The sequence below is a fragment of the Oncorhynchus kisutch genome, linkage group LG8 (assembly GCF_002021735.2).
Source record: "Oncorhynchus kisutch isolate 150728-3 linkage group LG8, Okis_V2, whole genome shotgun sequence".
Classification (NCBI taxonomy): Eukaryota; Metazoa; Chordata; class Actinopteri; order Salmoniformes; family Salmonidae; genus Oncorhynchus; species Oncorhynchus kisutch.
In genome coordinates, this window is record NC_034181.2 from 71,096,656 (window position 1) to 71,117,304 (window position 20,649).

Genomic DNA, 20,649 nt, shown 5'->3' on the forward strand with positions numbered 1-20,649 from the left:
AGATCTGTGCTACATTGTTTGGGTAGCAGGTAGCCTAGTGGTTAGAGTGTTGGGCCAGTAACCGAAAGGTTGCTCGATCAAATCCCTGAGCTGACAAGGTAAAAATCTGTCATTCTTCCCCTGAACAAGGCAGTTAACGCACTGTTCCTAGGCTGTCATTATAAATAAGAATTTGTTCTTGACTTGCCTAGTTAAATAAAAAAATAATATAATAATGGTTACTAATTGTAAACGTTCCCTGCCTCTGAAATTCACTCTCACTTGTCTCATTTATGACTAAGAAACAATTTGTAATAATGACGCATAAATAAAGTGCTGAATATGGAAACAGACTTTACAGTACTACCCAGTATGACCTCTGACCCATTGATGTATGTCTGAGTGAAGCATAGAAGAGTTGGAGGTGTCTGATACAGGGAGTTATCCCAACTCTGAGACCACTGCACACACAGGTCATTACTTCTCTGCATTATTCATCTACGTGGGCTAGCTCCGACTGTGTTAGGTTACAGTATGTGAGGTGTTAGGTTACAGTATGTGAGTTGATTGCTTCTCATAAGTAATAGTTTAGTTTAAATGATTTGGCATGATACATGATTGCATTCTAAAGATACAATCCAATTCAAGGGAACTTCTGTTTTCACTTTTTTACTTGGTAATTTGAATTACATGCACATAGTACGGAGTTTCCTCTGAAGCATTTGGGCTCCCTGTACTCTGCCTTTTCTTGTGGGAGGAATTGTTCTCATTGGCGGCAGGCCAAACAGGGCGTGTTTAAGTTTACAGATACTGTTCCTCAGTCTGGCAGCACACTATGAGGTATGAACTGTGGTGAGAGGGTAAGGTTCTCCGGGAAGTCATGGGAAATGGTGGGGGAGTAAAAGGACCAGATGAAGAGCAAAGACACAGGCTAACAACCCTCTTTATAAAGGGAATGGAGAAAGCCTTGGAATGCAGACAGTAGGATCTGGCTTGGTTTTTATCTCCTCTGAGATCAGAGTCAGCAGAGAGAGACCAGAGAGAGTCAGCAGAGAGAGACCAGAGAGAGTCAGCAGAGAGAGACCAGAGAGAGTCAGCAGAGAGAGACCAGAGAGAGTCAGCAGAGAGAGACCAGAGAGAGTCAGCAGAGAGAGACCAGAGAGAGTCAGCAGAGAGGGGGCTTAGAGAGTTTTAGTGAGAAACAAAAGTTAAGAATAGAGAAAGGAAGATTGTGATGAACTGTTCAACCATGAGTTAGTCTGATATGTCCACACAAACATGCCGTTTTTAAAATGACAACAAAAGTATTTTATATGCTGTGTTACGTTAGTATTTCTGCAACCTCACTGAATGCATTCCAGATATGAAGTGAACCCACTAAGAGGATTTATGTTATTGGAATACTGAGAATATTTTTGGTTTAACTCTAATAGAGGGGAGGAACTCTCAATGAAATGGCAGGCCAGGGGATATTGATAGAATAGTTTTATCTACAATAAAATGACGTAGTTAGGAACTGCTTTTAGCAGACCATGTAGATGAGCCCTTTCATTTTCCTTCACCAAAACTGTTTACACAAGGTAGGTTATGTAGTTTAGTGCTGTATATAACTTTGGGCTGTAGGAGAGAAGACCACTCTGCCCTCTTGTGGTATACAGACATTATGGTCAAAGAGGGTTGTTTCATAGCAACCGTCGAATTGACCAATTGTCTCTATAACATCTCTCTCTTTATTTTATTTACCTGACCTAATGTAAAAAGTATTTTGTTGTTGATCAGGCTTAACTTGTTAGAGAAATAGACAGGGTGTGGTCCACCAAATGGCAGTTAATTGTATCGACTTAGCTAACCAAAAAAAAGTCCTCAAGTACACATTCAGCTGAGAGTAAAATCACTGCAAGCTTTAATCTTTGTCCCATCTGTCCATCAAAAGTGAGAGGCAAAAGGACAAAAATGATAATGCACTTTCACGCAGGTGATACTGATGAGCAAAACCCTGTCACATACTGTATGTACAATGTACAGTAAAAAAAACTATAAAGCAACTCAAAATGTACACCTTTCCAACAACAATACAATATCCATAGGTATTGGCTCAAGTCATTTCTGAATTATACTTCAAATGTTTTTACAAAAACTCTTGCTCATACACACAACATGAAGCAACCCTATGTTTGAATTTAAAAAGCGATAACACAATTTTCCCAAATATCATTTCAAATAAAGAATTAATGCAGTGGATTAAAAGTAAAGTTAAGAGATGCATAATTATATAACAAAGATATTCATATTTCAAAGATAAATTACATTATTCACACTTTGTGATTCTTTATGTTGAGAGAACATTGAGGTTACTAAAAGCATGTAAACAGGAAACATCAGTACAGTATTTGCAAAACAGGTTGTTACACCCTTACCAAAAATAAAACTACCTCAGTTCTTTGTAAAACATTAATATTGGCCAGAGTAAGGGAGACAATACATTTCAACTCAGGTTTTCCATTTGTATAGCACGTACAGTTTGTGAAACAAAATTAACCCCAACTCTGTTACTGTATAGGTATCCCTGCTAGGTTAACCTAATGTAACAGGCATAAAATACATCTACACACTGAAGAAGGCTGCAAAGTTGAAAAGCCTGTACGCTATCCCTGATGCAGTCAAAACATGTTTGGTGTACGGACCCATCACACCTTCTTATTTATCTGAATTCACACGTTTTACACACCAACCAAAATTCTGAGAGACTGCGATGGTCCCCTTTTGATTAGGAAAAATAAATGCCTGAAACTAGATCCCCTACATACTGGTCTTGACGAGAAGAAGAAAAAAAAACATTATCTTCTGCACTGTTCAACCAATCCGGTAAATGTGGAGGAGTTAAGATGGAGTGTCGCCTTGTTAACGTCCAAAAGCGGAAGTTGCGTCACAGGCTCTCTTTCCATTTCCCCTGAAAACTGGAACATCTGGTTGTTGGGGACTCGGCTGAGGCTACTGCTGGGTCATCGGTCATTCAAGAAAATACAATGTTATATGGACCTCTTCTTATGAACCCCAGTTGTGGTTTGGCGTCTGGTATCTGGGGTTAATCTGTCAGTATATTGCTTCATTTATATTGGGGTACACTTGCTTATATGTGAAATACAGTTTGGAGCCGTTTAATCCTCGTAGAAACTTGTCGCCCCGACCGGCTATCAAGATATCCTCGCATGCGCCACGGGTGGCCATTAATCACACAGGTATAAACAGTGCGTTGACCATGTGGAAGAAAGCGCAGAGGTGTTGGGAGATGGGCCTGTCCTACCTCTCATAATTACCAGGCGCTAACTATTCTGTAAGATGCTGATCTCACGTCAGTGTGTCTTTTTCAAGGCTTCAAAGTCATGTGTCATGCCTCAGGATGTCCCTCCGTTGTGGTCATCACACATCTGTGGACTGGCTGTACTTCATATCCCTGTCAACACAGACAACATTCCTTTTAATCCGATCATGGAAATCACTATGGTGATAATAAGTTCCATGCAGATGAAGTACGGCAACACCAAAGGTAACACTTTATAATACATGGTCATACAAGGAATATTGTGGTGGTCTATAACCATATGTTTTAACTCACTGCAGTTCCTCTTTGAGCCTACTGAGTTTATCCTTCAGTCTGTCATTCTTCACCAGCATGGGGGAGTCAGGCACAAACCAGGCAGCAATGCATTTAAAGATGACCACTACATGCTACAGATAGAGGTGAAAGACAGACAGGCTTGTTCAATCATATCCATGATATTTGGTATCGCTCAATGGCCATTTGGAGTTGCAAGGATAAGGTTTTGACAAAACCCTAAACTCATCTTTTTAGCTTGGCCTTTAACAAGTGATTTTATAGTTTTAGACATCCTTTGCTTTTGCTTTTACATCTATAGTTTTATTGTAAAGTGTCACAATTTTAAATAATGTTTGATTGGATCATGGGTGCAAAGCTCAATTAAAATCAATAACATGGAATTCAGTGATTCCTGAAGTGCCAAAACTAAACTGAAAATAATGTAGTTTGACATAAATACACATATTCAGATGCAAAGAAAGACATACCTCAAATAGGACGACGAAGGCAAAGCGTACAGCCATGATGAGCCAGAACTGGGAGGTGAGGCTGTAGTCAACATCATTTCTGTAGTCTTTATAGCTGGGAACACACGCCAGTTTCACCATCAACAATCTCTCTCAACAACTACTGGTATCAATGGACTGTTTTCTTTTTCTGTTTGTGACTGCATAGACTCAAGCTACATGTATGGATGCCTGAGGAGAATTGGTTGCTTTGGTTTCTGATTATTATTCAAACACTTCGTTAATATAAACAGTGAAATTCAGAGATGGGCAGTAAGGTTTGAGCCAGGCTTTGGTAAATAGTAGCTTCCGTAGTGACCTAGTTGTGCCTCACAGATGCCCACCTGCATTGTGTAACATTGAAGCCGCTCTCTGTGATCAGTTGACTGGGGAAAAAGTCCTTCCGCACATTCAGGTCTGTTATCTGAGCAGTGGATAGGGTGTCGTTGATATAGCCCTTCATACAGCTATAAGGGGGAAAAGAGATTATGGTCATATAAAAACAAACCCTTCTCCAACTCATGAGGTTTTATGCAGCTAACCGTTTAGAGAACCCAAAAAGTAATGCCCCATGAATCAACACAAAACATACAATTTAGCAACTAAGCTTAGCTTACAAAATCATAATTGGAAATACATTTCCATATTAATTTGTCTTGGAATTTGGAGATAGAATTAAATTGCGAGGCTTTTTCACAACCAGCTTGAAGGGCAAACAAATAGTCACCTGATAACATGGCAAGTCAGTATTATTACAACTTTAGGATGTCCTTGACATCTGCCACCAGTGTTTACCCACAGCATGGTTACTTACGCCAATAAAGACTAAACTAGAGAACTGTTGAACTCTGCCTTTGGAACAGTTTCAATAGAGAGACAGTAGCGAATGTAGTCTTTATTTTTCTCCCCAATTTTCGTGATATCAAAATTGGTAGTTACAGTCTTGTCCTATCGCTGCAACTCCCGTATGGACTTGGGAGAGGCGAAGGTCGAGAGCCATGTGTCCTCCGAAACACGACCCTGCCAAGCCGCTCTGCTTCTTGACACACTGCTCGCTTAACCCGGAAGCCAGCCGCACCAATGTGTGGGAGGAAACGCCGTACAACTTGCAACCGTGTCATCGTGCATGCGCCCGGCCCGCCACAGGAGTCGCTAGAGCGTGATGGGACAAGGACATCCCGGCCGGCCAAACCCTCCCCTAACATGGACGATGCTGGGCCAATTGTGCGCCGCCTCATGGGTCTCCCGGTCGCGGCCCGGCTGCGACACAGTCCGGGACCAAACCAGGGTCTGTAGTGGCCCCTCAATCACTGCAATGCAGTGCCTTAGACCACTGCGCCACTCAGGAGGCTCAAATGTAGTCTATCAGATGACATTATCTACATTATTACTATGGCATTCATTGTTTTAAGAGTCCAGACCATGTGTGAGAGGTCTACTCTACTGTAGGTACAACTCATGCACCAGTCACTGCACAATGTGCTACAGTAGAACTTACTGTACATTTTCTTCTCCATTGGCACAGGGTCCGTAGTGATAGCGATAGACCAGCCGAGGGATGAAGTCTGAAGACACCCCAATGACTAGCCCATTGGCAATGACAGCCAGAACACCAATAGCTTCCAGAACTTTGATCCATATACCTGAGAAATCATATTATAGGATGAGCATACAAGCCCCAACAAAAACATGGTAAGGAGTTTACCAGAGAAGCACAAGCTTTTGCATATACTGTTTAACTCACCAATATTATTGGTTTTCTTGGGGACTAATCTCCGTTCCAAGCTGACCATCTTGATGGCATCCAGACGGATCTCAAAGATATTGTTGATGAGGGCCAGTAGAGGGGCCAGAGGGAAGGCCGCCACAAAGATGGTGGTGAAACTGAACTGAAGAACTGCATGAGAAGAGTGTAATAACACAACAGAGATTTAATATTCAATCAAAAGTCAATAAAAACAACTGGGCAGAATCAATGACCATAAAAGAAACCATGAATCACAGTGTAAGAGAGAGATAGAATCACTTCTGTGAAATAAATAAAGACTTTGGACGTAGAGACATCCATGGAAGGTAGTGACTTGTTAATGTGACGTACCCATTTCCAGAAACTCATTGAAGAGACTGAAAAAGTTTACGTCATTCAGATCGTAGTTGCGCAGCCAATCATGCAGCTTGCAGATATCACATGGGTCATGGCCCCTCCTCTCCTCTTCGCGACATGCATTTTTGTAGCAGTCGCCACACTTCCTCTCCAGCTTCTTAGTTGTAGTCCTTTTGAAGTAACTCTTGAACCAGCTGCACAACAACATAGGACAACCTAAAGTGAGAAAGTATGATGCTCCACTTTGGATGTCCAATTCGGTTCATTAGAATTAATTCAATTCATTAACTAGAATTCATATTTACATGGGGTTTTATCATCTGACTGACAGTCAAACGTTTATTTGAGTTACCAAAAGCTTGTTCAACACATCAAAGGGCTTATTCAACCTATGTATTTCCTCAGAATGTATCTATGTTAAGCAGGTAGAAAACCATAGCTATATATTGTACTTACGGCACAATAAACTCAAAGATGTTATTCAGTGTCTGTTTGAGCACCATGATGACGGCCATTTGAATGAAGAGGTCAGTGAGGCAGCCACTGGGATGACACTGACAAGGACAGGAAAAGGCAGATATGGCAACAGTCTAAAGACAATCCAAACCATTCAACCATGTCATAATCCCATGTTAAGTAATACATTAAAAAAAAATATATATATAGTGATGAGCTACCCACCTCCTCCAATCTCCATTTACCAAAAATACGAACATAGCTGCCTGGGCGACCATTTATCCTATGCACGAGAACAACGTGTTAGATTCATTAAATGTAAGCACATATGCATAAACATTTCAAATACTTACACATTTATGGTTCAGGACTCAAACATTTCAAGATACATGGATACTTGTGGATACAGAAAGCACCTTCTCCATACAGCTAGGATGCCCAAGACAGCTGACACAGAGCAGTACCTTATCAACAGTTTTCCCCTTGGTTTTAGGCTAGTCTGCAATCTTTTATTTATTTAACTAGGCAAGTCAGATAAGAAAAAAAAATCTTATTTACAATGACGGCCTACCCCGGCTAAACCCTAACCTGGATGACGCTGTGCGCCGCGCAGATGGGAATCCCAATCATGGCCGGTTGTGATACAGCATGGGATCAAACCAGGTTCTGTAGAGACACCTCTAGCACTGAGATGCAGTGCCTTAGACCGCTGCGCCACTCGGGAGCCCCATGTACCGTCAGCCCGATCAAATATTAATACTACACACACACACACACACACACGTTGCACTCAGTACCTGCCCAGGAAAAATGCCACATATACGAGCGAGGAGAAGAGGGTGAAGAACTGGAAGGTAAACATCTTGACAGTGAAGCTCCTCTCAGTGGCTGCATGCGACTGTGTCTTCTCTGCAGGCAAAAGCAGCAACATTAGCTAAGTGAGTCAGTGAAAGAAGTTAAGTACAATTCCATCTGATAGAATGACAGTGATGAACATATACAGTTGAAGTAGGAAGTTTAAATACACTTAGGTTGGAGTCATTAAAACTTATTTTTCATCCACTCCACAAATGTCTTGTTAACAAACTATCGTTTTGGCAAGTCGGTTTGGACATCTACTATGTGCATGACACAAGTAATTTTTCCAATAATTGTTTAGACAGATTATTTCACTTATAATTCACTGTATCACAATTCCAGTGGGTCAAAAGTTTGCATACACTAAGTTGACTGTGCCTTTAAACAGATTGGAAAACTACAGAAAATGATGTCATGGCTTTTGAAGTAATTAATTGACATCATTTGAGTCAATTGGAGGTATACCTGTGGATGTATTTCAAGGGCTACCCTTCAAACTCAGTGCTTCTTTGCTTGACATCAGGAAAAGCAAAAGAAATCAGCCAAGCCAAAATTGTAGACCTTCACAATGCTGGTTCATCCTTGGGAGCAATTTCCAAACGCCTGAAGGTACCACGTTCATCTGTACAAACAATAGTACGCAAGTACAAACACCGTGGGACCACACAGCTGTCATACCACTCAGGAAGGAGACGCATTCTGTCTCCTAGAGATGAACATACTTTGGTGCGAAAAGTGCAAATCAATCCCAGATCAGCAGCAAAGGACCTTGTGAAGATGCTGGAGGAAACAGGTACAAAAGTATCTACATCCACAGTAAAACAAGTCCTATATCGACATAACCTGAAAGGCCGCTCAGCAAAGACCTGCTCCAAAACCGCCATGAAAAAGCCAGACTACGGTTTGCAACTGCACATGGGGACAAAGATCGTACTTTTTGGAGAAATGTCCTCTGGTCTGATGAAACAAAATATAACTGTTTGGCCATAATGACCATCATTATGTTTGGAGGAAAAAGGGGGAGGTTTGCATGCTGAAGAACACCTTCCCAACCATGAAGCACGGGGGTGGCAGCATCATGTTGTGGGGGTGCTTTGCTGCAGGAGAGACTGGTACACTTCACAAAATAGATGGCATCATGAGACAGGAAAATGATGTGGATATATTGAAGCAACATCTCATGACATCAGTCAGGAAGTTAAAACTTGCTCGCAAATGGGTCTTCCAAATGGACAATGACCCAAAGCATACTTCCAAATTTGTGCCAAAATGGCTTAAGGACAACAAAGTCAAGGTATTGGCCATCACAAAGTCCTGACCTCAATCCTATAGAAAATTTGTGGGCAGAACTGAGAAAGCTTGTGCAAGCAAGGAGGTCTACAAACCTGACTCAGTTACACCAGCTCTGTCAGGAGGAATGTGCCAAAATTCACCCAACTTATTGTGGGAAGCTTGTGGAAGGCTATCCGAAACACTTGACCGAAGTTAAACAATTTAAAGGCAATGCTACCAAATACTAATTGAGTGCATGTAAACTTCTGACCCACTGGGAATGTGATGAAAGAAATAAAAGCTGAAATAAATCACTCTATTATTCTGACATTTCACATTCTTAAAATAAAGTGGTGATCCTAACTGACCTAATACAGGGAATGTTTACTAGGATTAAATTCAGAAATGGTGAAAAACTGAGTTCAAATGTACTTGGCTAAGGTGTATGTAAACTTCCATCTTCAACTGTACATGTTTGATTGTAAATGAAAATGTTCAATGCAAACACATGTTCTGAAGATGTTCCCTCTTCAGACTCACCTATCTCACACAGCTTGAAGGCCACAGCCTTGTTGACCTATCCGGGTAAGACAGGAGAAGAGTTAGGGACTGTGCAGGTCTACATGACTTAGAGGGGTTGCTGGTTGAACTTACTCTGGTCATAACTTGCATGGTGAAGTAGTGTAGTACAGCACCCAGCATTACTGCTACAGTGTTGGCATGGTCCCTTACAAACTCCCATGTTCCCTCTGACAACAGCACAGCAGCAACCACACGGAACACCACCAGAGCCTGGGTTAGCCCGATGATCAGAACCAACTGGTAAAAGAACACACACACAGTGAGAGGACAACAATGACTGAACCGGAGCTAAACACAGGTATAGCCCAGGATGAAAATTGCTACGTCTGTTTCAATATGGTACTGAGTGACTGACCATGAGAGTGACCAGCACCAGAACCAGAGTGCTGCGCAGATAAGAATGGCGAAACTCTTTGGGATGGCAGTCTGGATCATTGACTACTCCCAGGATGAGCTCCTCCTGCAGGCCAGATGGAACAATATTCAGGATTATACCAAAGAGGTCTGTGGTCATATCAATCACACAATGGATCACTACCATAAGATGACAGTAATCAATGGGACATTATTTTAGTTATTTGAAAGAGCATATGATTGGGTAATATGAATGAGTAACAGACAACCTAAACCATGCTAAAACCATCCTATAGTATACAGTATATCCAGACATATAATGGTTTCTTAAGCCTAAGTGAAGCCATACCTCTTCCTCACACCAGTCAAATACTTTCCATTTAGACACAAACGTTGCTTTGTGTCTCTTCCACAGCTCCAGAAAAATGGTAGCTGGAAAAATAAGAAGGGCATGAGTCATAACAATGTCTAGATTTATCTGAATTAAAAATGTATTGGGTGGAAAGAATCAGTTTTATCCTGTGTGAGAGACTTACCCCACACTGCCATGAACATAGCAAAGAACACCGTCCCCTCATTGTCAAACAGAGGACTCACCTGCACACAAGACACATTTTGAACATACAAACTTTATTAACTATTTTTTAAATTGTAAAGTTTGCAATGCAGTATGGTAGAATGACATGAGTTACCTTGGCATAGGTACAGGTGTCACGCAGCTGCCATACTTGACACCATTTGTCACACCTCGGGCACATAACAGTGTCAGACTCACAGACCTCCTTTCTGTAATATGAAGACACACAATGCACCTTCAGAAACACATGAGTTTTAAAGAGGAGCAACACCATGTAACCAATGTTTTATTCCTACTAAAATGTTAGCACCAATCAGCTTAATAAAGAATTTAGCTCAGTGGGCCTGTCAACTCACATGAGGGGGCTGGTGTTGAAGAAAGCCAGTGCATACAGGAACACAATCACACCCAGAATGGCTGCAGGGACCAGCAGGATGGTATACCAGCCCAACCACAGGTAATACAGAGCCACCTTCTCTCCAAAGTAACTCCTGACAGACATAGATACATTTCAGTTTGCATGTTCAAATTCAAACCAGGAAAATGACATTTCTTTTCAGTTAACACCCCTTACTAGGTTTCCAGGGGGGATAAAAATTAATATTTAATTAACATGTAGTTTATCTTGATAATTTCCCTTTCACATGACTGAGGTAAATGACATGTTGTATTGCTATTTGCATGCTGTATATTTAAGCAATAAGGCATGAGGGGGTGTGGTATATGGCCAATATACCATAGCTAAGGGCTGTTCTTAGCTGGTTTAAACTAAGCTTGATGATGAGTTGGTTATTTCAATCAGCTGTGTGGTGCTAGGGGAAAAAACTAAACGAGCACCCCGGGGCGGGCCCAGGACCGAGTTTGGGAAATCCTGCTTTAGGTAAGCACATTACGTTTAGCTGCATCGGCAAACCCAAAGTTCTGTGTGGATATAACCACTAGCTGGCATACTTCTTGGTAACAGAGTTAATTGCTTTGAAAGCGAGAGAGATAGGCCTTTTCATCATTGGGCAAAAGTCTGTTCTCCACCCTCTCTCCCCAGTCCTCACTCCTCATTGACCTGGAAACCGTTAAGTGGTCAAGGAGAGCGACAATTTTTTGTAGGCAAACTGAAGATGGTCTTCCCTTCCTCGATAGCCTCCTTTTGTAATGGAAGCACAAATGAATCCTACATGATTCCTTTGCGGAAGAGTTTTAATCTTCCACACCCACTTTGAAATCAGCTATTTTCTTGAAGGAGAAAAGCATACAAACATTTCATAACAATATTATATTGATCATTTATCTACAACATGTCTTGCACAACTAGCTAGCTACATTTGTTTTTATCACTGTATACATTTACTTGGGGATTCCACCCTGTAAACGTAATTTTCGTCAATGTGCTATTGGACAAGGAGTCTCATTAATTACAAGCACAATTTTGTCCACTTTTCCCCTTCTCGACGTGTCTCCTTGATTACCTATGACCTTTTTCAAAAGGAGGCCAGAGAGAATGGAGATGAGAGGATGCAAGAGTTGAGTAAATCCAATTGAGGAAAGGCCACTGTGAAACCAAAAGACACAGAAACACAGCTGGATATATAGAAGGTCTTACCTGACATCATCGACAGGCTGGGTCGTACAGAGAGCAGACCATCGTGCCCACTTTTGTTTCAACACCTTTTGCTTGTTCCTCTATAAAAATAGAAAGAGGCTCATACTGTAGACGTATTTCACATCAATGAATTTCATATGGGCTACTTACGATCATACAAGACAAACAGCTACAATGCCCCTCAAAATTGAACAAGTAATCAGGTATACAAATAATGATGTATTTTTTTTACCTCATGCAGGCAGAACGCGGCCTCAAAGACACCCTTCTCCTGGAGCTCTCTGAGGTTCTCTGTTGTGTTTAAATTAAAAAGAGGCTTAGGAGTGCAGAACAATTGAAGTCAGGGACAAATATGTTGCTAAAGAGATCAATGGAGGGAGCACTTCACATACCTCCTGTGTTGATATGGGTGTGGTGTAGGATGTAATGCACTACTCTGATTCTGAAAGAAAAACAGGAACAAGGTAAGAGGACATGTTGGAAGTTAACGTTATTTGCATATGGAATGGCAAGAGTGAGAGTTCAATGCATCTCACCTGGTTGAGTGAGGAACCCTGCCACATTTCCGGTCGCCGCTCCAGTTGCAAGAATCAGACACCTTAAGTAGGTACCTGTACTTGTCAAAGATCTCCTTCGGGGCCCGGACACCATAAAACACCTTGTCAACATGAACGATTTTCTGACACAAAAAGGCAAAGTTCATGATGAGCATTGAACCAGGTTCATTTTGGGAGGATTGGCCATGATGTTACAGTATAAATGTCACACATTCTCTACAGTTGTACACAACCCAATAAAGTAACCTTGCCTCAACAACGCTCCATATGGAATTTAAACGTGATTTAATCAAGTAACAAACTCACTGTCACTTTCATGTTTTTCTTCCTCAGGTGGTCAATAAAAGCCACCTGCTTCAGAAACTTTGGGTGATCCTGGTCCTCAACTTTATCAGCAACTAGAACATAATCATATGTCCTCTGCTGGTGCTATGGGAGACATACAAACTTTTCTGTATTCTAGGGACTGTGTCATACAAACAGCTTGAATAATTATCACCTGTATGACTATGTATGTCTCTAAGTTATGAATGCAGTGAAATGAATAGATGGTGTGTGTTGTGCGGTCTCACCAGAATTGGGAGTAATGCCTCCATGGTATTGTCAAAGCCATCCGTGTTTCTCTCCTGCAGCTCAATACCATCCTAAAACACAGGGTAACAAAGAGGGACAATTTGACATGTCTCTTGTGATACAAGGGCTGTCCCTCCTCCCCACCTCACTGAAGTGGTCTGCCAGGCATGTGCCAGTCAACATGGACTACAAGGAACCTCTCAGCTAACATAATGGTCAATGATGTGCCTTCATTCACTACAGACAAATTGTAATTGTGGCTTCACTATCCTGTGTCGAAAAAAGGGACACTAGGCAAATTCCTTTTTACAGTTACAGTCACATGTCAATAACACACATCTCTAAGCAAAGGGGTAAAACAAATAAAGGCAACTGGGCCATCCCTCTTGCCATCTCTGTTGTTATGCAGGTTTCTCTCTAAAGCCTGTCAGTCTTTCACTTTCATTCTTCCAGACTCCCACAGAATTTTCCAGATTACATGCTCCAACACGCCCGTCAGTGAAAATATCCCATAGACTGCTCCTCATACTCAGTGGGTGGGAGTTCTATGCTCTGCTATGTCTCAAGAGATATGATCCAATCTTGACTGATTATATTTTGGAGGTGTGCCACTATTACCCTCTTTAGTGCAGTTTGCATAAGATTTAATGAGATAACCTGTTTCACCAGGAGCACAGCCAAGAAGACCAGGCAAATGTTGAAAGGAGGCTGGCTCTGATGTAGGGTACTGTGTAGTGGATATGGCATGGGTTGCCAGAGGAATGGTGTCATACATCAGGCCTCAGCATCACATAAATCATAGACACTCTTCAGAGAAGCATGGTCCAAGGTAAAAAGCTGACCTGACAATTTCTCAAAGATCTGCATGCTTTAGATGAGGTGAAGTTATGCTTTAAAACACAAAAGGCCAGATAAGCGACCTTTAAATCTGTGAAATATTTTAAGTTGGTCTGGGTTTTTTAAATTATTTATTTATTTAGCTGCTGCAATGAATCTAGCTTATACAGTGCCTTCGGAAAGTATTCAGACCACTTGATTTTTTCCACATTTTGTTACGTTACAGCCCTGTTCTGAAATGGATTAAATAAAAACAATTCCTCAGCAATCTACATACAATACCCCATAATGACAAAGGTTTTTAGAATTCTTTGCTAATTTATTAAAACATTTGAACAGAAATACCTTATTTACATAAGTATTCAAACCCTTTGCTATGAGACTCGAAATTGAGAGCAGGTACATCCTGTTTCCATTGATCATCCTTGAGATGTTTCTACAACTTGGAGTCCACCTGTGGTAAATTCAATTGACTGGACATGATTTGGAAAGGTACACACCTGTCTATAAGGTCCCACAGTTGACAGTGCATGTCAGAGCAAAAACCAAGCCATGAGGACAAAGGGATTGTCTGTAGAGCTCCGAGACAGGATTGTGTCGAGGCGCAGATCTGGGGAAGGGTACCAAAAAATGTCTGCAACATTGAAGGTCCCCAAGCACACAATGGCCTCCATCATTCTTAAATGGAAGAAGTTTGGAACCACCAAGACTTGGGGGGAGAAGGGCCTTGGTCAGGGAGGTGACTAAGAAGCCAATGGTCACTCTGACAGAGCTCTAGAGTTCCTCTGTGGAGATGGGAGAACCTTACAGAAGGACAACCAGCACTCCACCAATCAGGCCTTTACGGTAGAGTGGCCAGAAGGAAACCACTCCTCAGTAAAAGGCACATGACAGCCTGCTTGGAGTAGGCCAAAAGGCACCTAAAGACTCTCACCCCATGAGAAACAAGATTTTCTGGTCTCTTTGGCCTAAATGCCAAGGGTCACATCTGGAGGAAACCTGGCACCATTCCTACGGTGAAGCATGGGGGTGGCAGCATCATGCATGTAACTAGCCCATCCAACTACCTCATCCCCATATTGTTATTTTGCTCCTTTGCACCCCAGTACCTCTACTTGCACATTAATCTTCTGCACATCTATCACTCTAGTGTTTAATTGCTAAATTGTAATTACTTCTCCACTACGGCCTATTTATTGCCTTACCTCCCTAATTTGCACACACAGTATATAGATTTTTTTTCTATTGTGTTATTGATTGTACGTTTGTTTATTCCATGTGTAACTCTGTTTTGTTGTTTGTGTTGCACTGCTTTGCTTTATCTTGGCCAGGTTGCAGTTGTAAATGAGAACTTGTTCTCAACTGGCCTACCTGGTTAAATAAAGGTGAAATAAAAATAAAAAATGCTGTGGAGATGTTTCTCAGCGGCAGGGACTGGGACACAAGTCAGAATCGAGGCAAAGATGAACAAAGCAAAGTACAGCGAGATCCTTGACGAAAACCTGCTCCAGAGCACTCAGGACCTCAGACTGGGGTGAAGGTTCACCTTCCAACATGACAATGACCCTAAGCATACAGCCAAGACAACACAGGAGTGGCTTTGGGACAAGTCTCTGAATGTCCTTGAGTGTCCCAGCCAGAGCCCGGACTTGAACCCGATCTAACATCTCTGGAGAGACCTGAAAATAGCTGTGCAGAAACGCACCCCATCCAACCTGACAGAGTTTGAGAGGATCTGCAGAGAAGAATGGGAGAAACTCCCCAAATACAGGTGTACCAAGCTTGCAGCATCATACCTAAGAGGACTCGATGCTGAAACGTAACATAATGTGTAAAAAAAAGTCAAGGGGTCTGCATACTTTTCAAAGGCACTGCACATGGTGAGGCAGAAAATAGTTTCAGGGAACGTCAGCTACAGTCATGTGTTCTCAGTCCAAATAAAACACCTGTAATATTTTATTTAACTAGGCAAGTCAGCTAAGAACAAATTCTTATTTACAATGACGGCCTGGGAACAGTGGGTTAACGGCCTTGTTCAGGGGCAGAACAACAGATGTTTACCTTGTCAGCTCAGGGATTCGATCTAGATCTAGGGTGTGTTTTGATGTTTGACCCACATCTAGTTCATAGATAAAGCACTGTAGATCACTTTTGGTACGGTAACATAACACAACTCAGCATACTTGCACACAAACTTATAGATAGATGTCTGATACAGGTTATAGCTATACGGAAATAGATTTTAACCTGCTATGACCGTCACCTCAAAGTATCTAAAAAAACAGTTTCATTGCCATTATCCATGAGCATAACATTTTAAAAATACATTATTCAGTCAAACAATTTCTATGCAAAATACTGTAGGCTACATGAAAACATGTTTCCTAAACTGTTTGCAGGTGAGTTGTTTATAAATAATCTTCCTCACCTGCTCTGGATCCATTAAGTACATGTTGCAATACGCTCGTTATCCAAATTGAGAGAATATTGAAAATCCCCATTCACATCTTCTGTCGTTCGAGCGCCGTTGTCTTCATTACTCACGAAACGTTCACCCCTACTTCAGACGGGGAGCTCTAATTATACTAAAAATATGAAAAACTACTGTACTGAGCTAAAAAAAAATAAGTTGACTTCACTTCCGCGTTTCTGAGTCAATTACTTTCAGGTAGGTAGCGTCATGCTTCTCAAAAGGTGAGGCGCTGATATTGAGCGCTTCGGGTGGATTAGTAATGCGGCCATCTGGTCATAATCGGACAGTCGCAATCGTTTAATAGGTCTACAGTTAGTGACCAAAACTGAGTCTCTTTATATCTCTCTACTCCTGAAAGTGCATGCAAATGATGGGCTTTTCTTATCTGTGAAACCAACGAATGCATTTAATTAGTTGATATGAACGTAGCAATGTCTATGATTCTCATAAGCACATTCTTCAAATACTGTAATATAACCTATTGGCTTCACATCAGTCACAGAAAATACAGGAACAAAGATTCATAAGTGACAAAGAAACTATTTAGTTGTGGGAAGACTTTACTGCTCCAATAATCAATAATAGTTACAGCAATATGAAAAATGATGCCACTTACAAGGGTCTACTACAAATACAATTGTTTACATTACACTTCCACCAATATAATTGACAGCTAAATTCAATATTCTTTGGACTTCGAAACAGCAATATACATTAGCATTACTGACAAGTGATTTTCATGTCTGAAGTTTATATTCAAAATACACATTTTACATTAATTCTGATGAAAAGTCAAGAGGCCGAAACCATTCCCTTGATTAGGAAAAAAACTCCTTTGCTTGAGGTTCTACAGGGAAGCACTAAAATACTGTCCATATTTAGGGTCCTCCATTATTTCCAGAGGACTTCAATTGATTGAGGTCAAGTATGTGTACTCTCAGTCCTCCTCTTTCTCTGATGTCTTGCGGAAGTTCTTCCTGTTGACGTTCCTATTAATGACGAAGCCAATAGGTGGTTGATCCTTCCGATCACTCAGCGCGCCCTCTTCTTCCCCCACCGGGGTCCACTTCCTCTTCCGCTCACTCTCCTTTGGGCGTTGGGGGGCGATTACTAGGCCTATACCTTCCTCTTCTTCATCATCATCTAAGTGACAGAGACCCATCCCTACCTTCTTGGTTCGATCAGGCTTGATAACTTCTTCAGCGTCATCCTTCTGTGGCCGGCTAGGCCTGGAGAACACGATCTTATGCTCTGAGCTACTGCTCTGGCCCTGGTTGAAAGTAGGTATAAAAGGCTCTTCAGGATCATCTTCCATCGTGTTCTCCTTCTTCTGCTGCTGCAGGCTTTGTATGTACTGCTGAGCCACCATGCTATTCTTGCTGTCACTGGTCTCTGGCACATCCTCCAGGTCGTAGCGCGTCCAGCGCTCAGGATTCACCAGGTAATCTGGCACTCCTCTCTTCTGAGGAGGCTTGCTGACCAATTCCCCCACCTTCTCCCCATACTTCTTTCCACTCGGCAGCAGTGGGGGTGGAGGGGGACGTGCAAAGACCCCGTCAATGACATTGTCCTGTCCCAAATTGGACGAGGACAGCTTAGCGGCACTCTCCAGGCAATCAAAGATGCTTCGGCTGCGGTTGGAGAAGCTTGAGCTGCCACCTGTCAGACTGAATGCGGGTTTCTTGGGACCGGGACCGGAGTTCTGGTGCACTTCATCATCAGATGAGGACAAGTCTTCCACCTCTGGGTCTATGGACTCATTACGCTCTTCAGGGTCGGAGTCACTCAGAGAGAGGTCATCTGTCAGCTTGATGGCGTCACTGTTGGACAGCTTGTTACGGCCACCGTCTCCATGGTCCTCTTGCTCACACATTGCTCTCAAGGGCCTGGGTCTGATACCACAGGAAGAAATGACGACTTTCACACAGTCAAGGGGTCAAGAGCCTGGAAGAGTATGAGGGTTGTTCTGAGTGGTAATTGAAACATATAATATGTATGGTAATATAGCATGCATTATAATATTTTCACTTTGTCAAGAAATGACTGACCTTAGCCTGGTAGAGCTGCAACACCGCCACTTTCTGTATCAGTGAGGTTCAATGGTGGTGGCAGTCCTTCCACCCTTAACAGACACACAGAAAGATATGCATTAAAAACAGCCATACGGATCTAGCCATTTAAAGCTTAGGCCTATACTGTAAATAATAAGTACATTGACAGCTAAAAACAATTAAACTCATTTCAGAGCAGTTGCACAACATCAACACAAGATGTCAAGTGTGACATCAGGTGTGGTGAGTCAACTGCAGAGGAGTAGGCCTATAAGTCCTCTGCAGCGTCGTGTGAACATTGAGTACTGTAAGTACCGAGGGCCTTCAGATAATTTAATGTTTGACATCCTACGCAATGTTACCGTTAGTGTGAGGACGTATCTTACTGGAGTTGCAGACTCACAGGTTGTGGGAGCTGGTTGGAATTCTGCTCAGCTCAGATAAGACAACAAACGTGTGGGGATAGATGACAGCTCCAACTTTTGCCATGGTGTGACCAATACCAGAGTGAAATGGTGTAGCGACAATCTATAAAAAATAATAATAATAATAATAAATACACGCAGATTACAGTCTGTTACCCACTCACTGCATTTATGTAAATAGTGATTACAGAGTCATATAGATGGTTCTAAATACAACACAGTAGCTCTGGTCCATCACGCAACGACTATGAGTTGCCTTGTATACCACCCATAGAGAAATTGTAGTTAGAGGACGCAACATTGTATCTGTCCCATTATGAAATCTGCTAGAGCATGGGCGATGCCACTGAGGCCATCTCCATTTTGAAGTAGTCAATGTTCTCCTTCTACTACTATGGAGTGTGTAAACAAACTGAAAGGAGTCATATTGCCACCCAGAGTGTTGTTTGAACAGGTATATAGCCAAGGTTGGCGATTTGGATGTTTGCTCGTGTGTATAATTAATTGGCCGATCATGATGACCTGGATGGAATTATGTGATCCTTCCTTAACCTATAGGGTGTCCCACTCAGTTCACTACTTAAAATGTTTAAAAACCTCAATGGCGCTGCCATTCTAAAACGGGCCTAAGTCCTCCATCCAGCTCAATGATACCGCTCTTGTCCACGCAGCTCGTAGTGCAGATCCCACGCATACGCGTGGATCAGTATTTTAACGGTAATCAAAGTACTCATATTTTGGGAGAAATTACACCCGGCACATACAGAGAAAAGTAATCCCGCACTCTAAATGTTTACTTTGGTGAGTTACGATGAAAAAAAATATGGAAAACGACAGAACATGGGCACCTCGTCGTCGTGCGACGGACAAGAGCTAACACAGCGACTACGCCCCCCAACATTAGTAGCTAGTTCGAGCATCTCTCAGCGATCCTAGCTAGCTTTTGTTTGTCATGGTATTTGACGGGAAGACAGCAGAAAAACATGGAGGGTTGAGTAGTCCACCACGAAGTAAACCGGTTATGGAAATCCACGTTAGATATCTAGCTAACGTTAGCTAGTAGCCTGGTTGGCTAGCTGACTTTGAATAAAGGGAGGAACACACCACAACCACATAATCATTCTATATCTTACAATACTTCATTGATACGTTGGGATGTGTTCATTAAACTATCTAGATACTAAATAAAGCGTTCAAAGCTGATCTGTGTTGCTAGCTACATCTCCGGCTTTACCTTCTTCACGCTGGCGCTGCAACTTCGGTTTGCATGCTGCAATGTATGCTGGGTAGGGTAGTTTTCCCCGCTCCTACCTTTGGTGGGCAAATAACCCAATCTTCGATACCCTATCGCCATAGTCTGCTGGATTGTAAATGTAGGCCTACATCAGAGTTGCTAAACCTTTATCTTATTCGCTGAGGTTTAACGGTGGATGGCATTCAATGTCTGTTGCATTACCGCCACCAAGACTGGGGTATAAATTAATTATATTTTGATCCACAAATTGGGAAAGTAAAAACATTTAACTGACCCTACCATCTAACCCTACACTCATTAAAACCATCGTTATGAAGCATACATCAGTCATTGACCTATCCCTCTGTGCTGTCACAGATCTACTAGGCCTACTCACAGGGATTCTCTCAGGATCCCTCACCCTTGACCCATCCTCCGCTACTTTCTTCACTGCCTCAGCATAAAACACCTTCTGTACTACTTACTCTGACCCTGGCCAATTTAACCTGCCACTCTGGCACCGACACTCCCGATCCCCAGTAAAACATGGGCGCCCCTACAGTTGACACACAACCTTTTCCACCGAAACTACCGATGAACATCTTCCAGTGTTTCC

The 20,649-nt window shown here is 42.1% G+C and overlaps 2 protein-coding genes across 10 annotated transcripts; both read right to left on the bottom strand.

Annotated features, from left to right (window-relative positions):
- Positions 1 to 1,859: 1,859 nt before the first annotated feature.
- On the bottom strand, positions 1,860 to 16,752 carry LOC109895342 (anoctamin-9). Its single transcript, XM_020488967.2, has 24 exons — positions 16,279 to 16,752; positions 13,013 to 13,084; positions 12,747 to 12,869; positions 12,420 to 12,562; positions 12,276 to 12,325; positions 12,116 to 12,174; positions 11,884 to 11,963; positions 10,643 to 10,777; positions 10,402 to 10,495; positions 10,246 to 10,306; positions 10,059 to 10,141; positions 9,711 to 9,815; positions 9,428 to 9,592; positions 9,314 to 9,350; positions 7,441 to 7,552; positions 6,869 to 6,926; positions 6,644 to 6,741; positions 6,182 to 6,381; positions 5,828 to 5,980; positions 5,582 to 5,726; positions 4,428 to 4,550; positions 4,066 to 4,159; positions 3,596 to 3,708; positions 1,860 to 3,433 (listed from the first exon to the last, which is right to left on the bottom strand). Exons 1-24 carry the CDS (start codon positions 16,300 to 16,302, stop codon positions 3,400 to 3,402), a joined length of 2,361 nt encoding a protein of 786 aa, XP_020344556.1. The 5' UTR covers positions 16,303 to 16,752; the 3' UTR covers positions 1,860 to 3,399.
- Positions 16,753 to 16,863: 111 nt separating this feature from the next.
- Positions 16,864 to 20,629, bottom strand: LOC109895341 (protein TSSC4). 9 transcript variants are annotated; one of them, XM_020488965.2, is made up of 4 exons: positions 20,034 to 20,629; positions 18,778 to 18,902; positions 18,372 to 18,445; positions 16,864 to 18,267 (listed from the first exon to the last, which is right to left on the bottom strand). In XM_020488965.2, the coding sequence occupies exon 4, from the start codon at positions 18,194 to 18,196 to the stop codon at positions 17,261 to 17,263; it is 936 nt and encodes a 311-aa protein (XP_020344554.1). In that variant the 5' UTR covers positions 18,197 to 18,267; positions 18,372 to 18,445; positions 18,778 to 18,902; positions 20,034 to 20,629; the 3' UTR covers positions 16,864 to 17,260. The 9 variants fall into 9 exon arrangements, with proteins under 9 accessions (XP_020344554.1, XP_020344550.1, XP_031686935.1 ...); XM_020488961.2 differs by having other exon boundaries at positions 18,761 to 18,902; positions 20,034 to 20,163; XM_031831075.1 differs by having other exon boundaries at positions 16,866 to 18,267; positions 20,519 to 20,629.
- Positions 20,630 to 20,649: the final 20 nt, after the last annotated feature.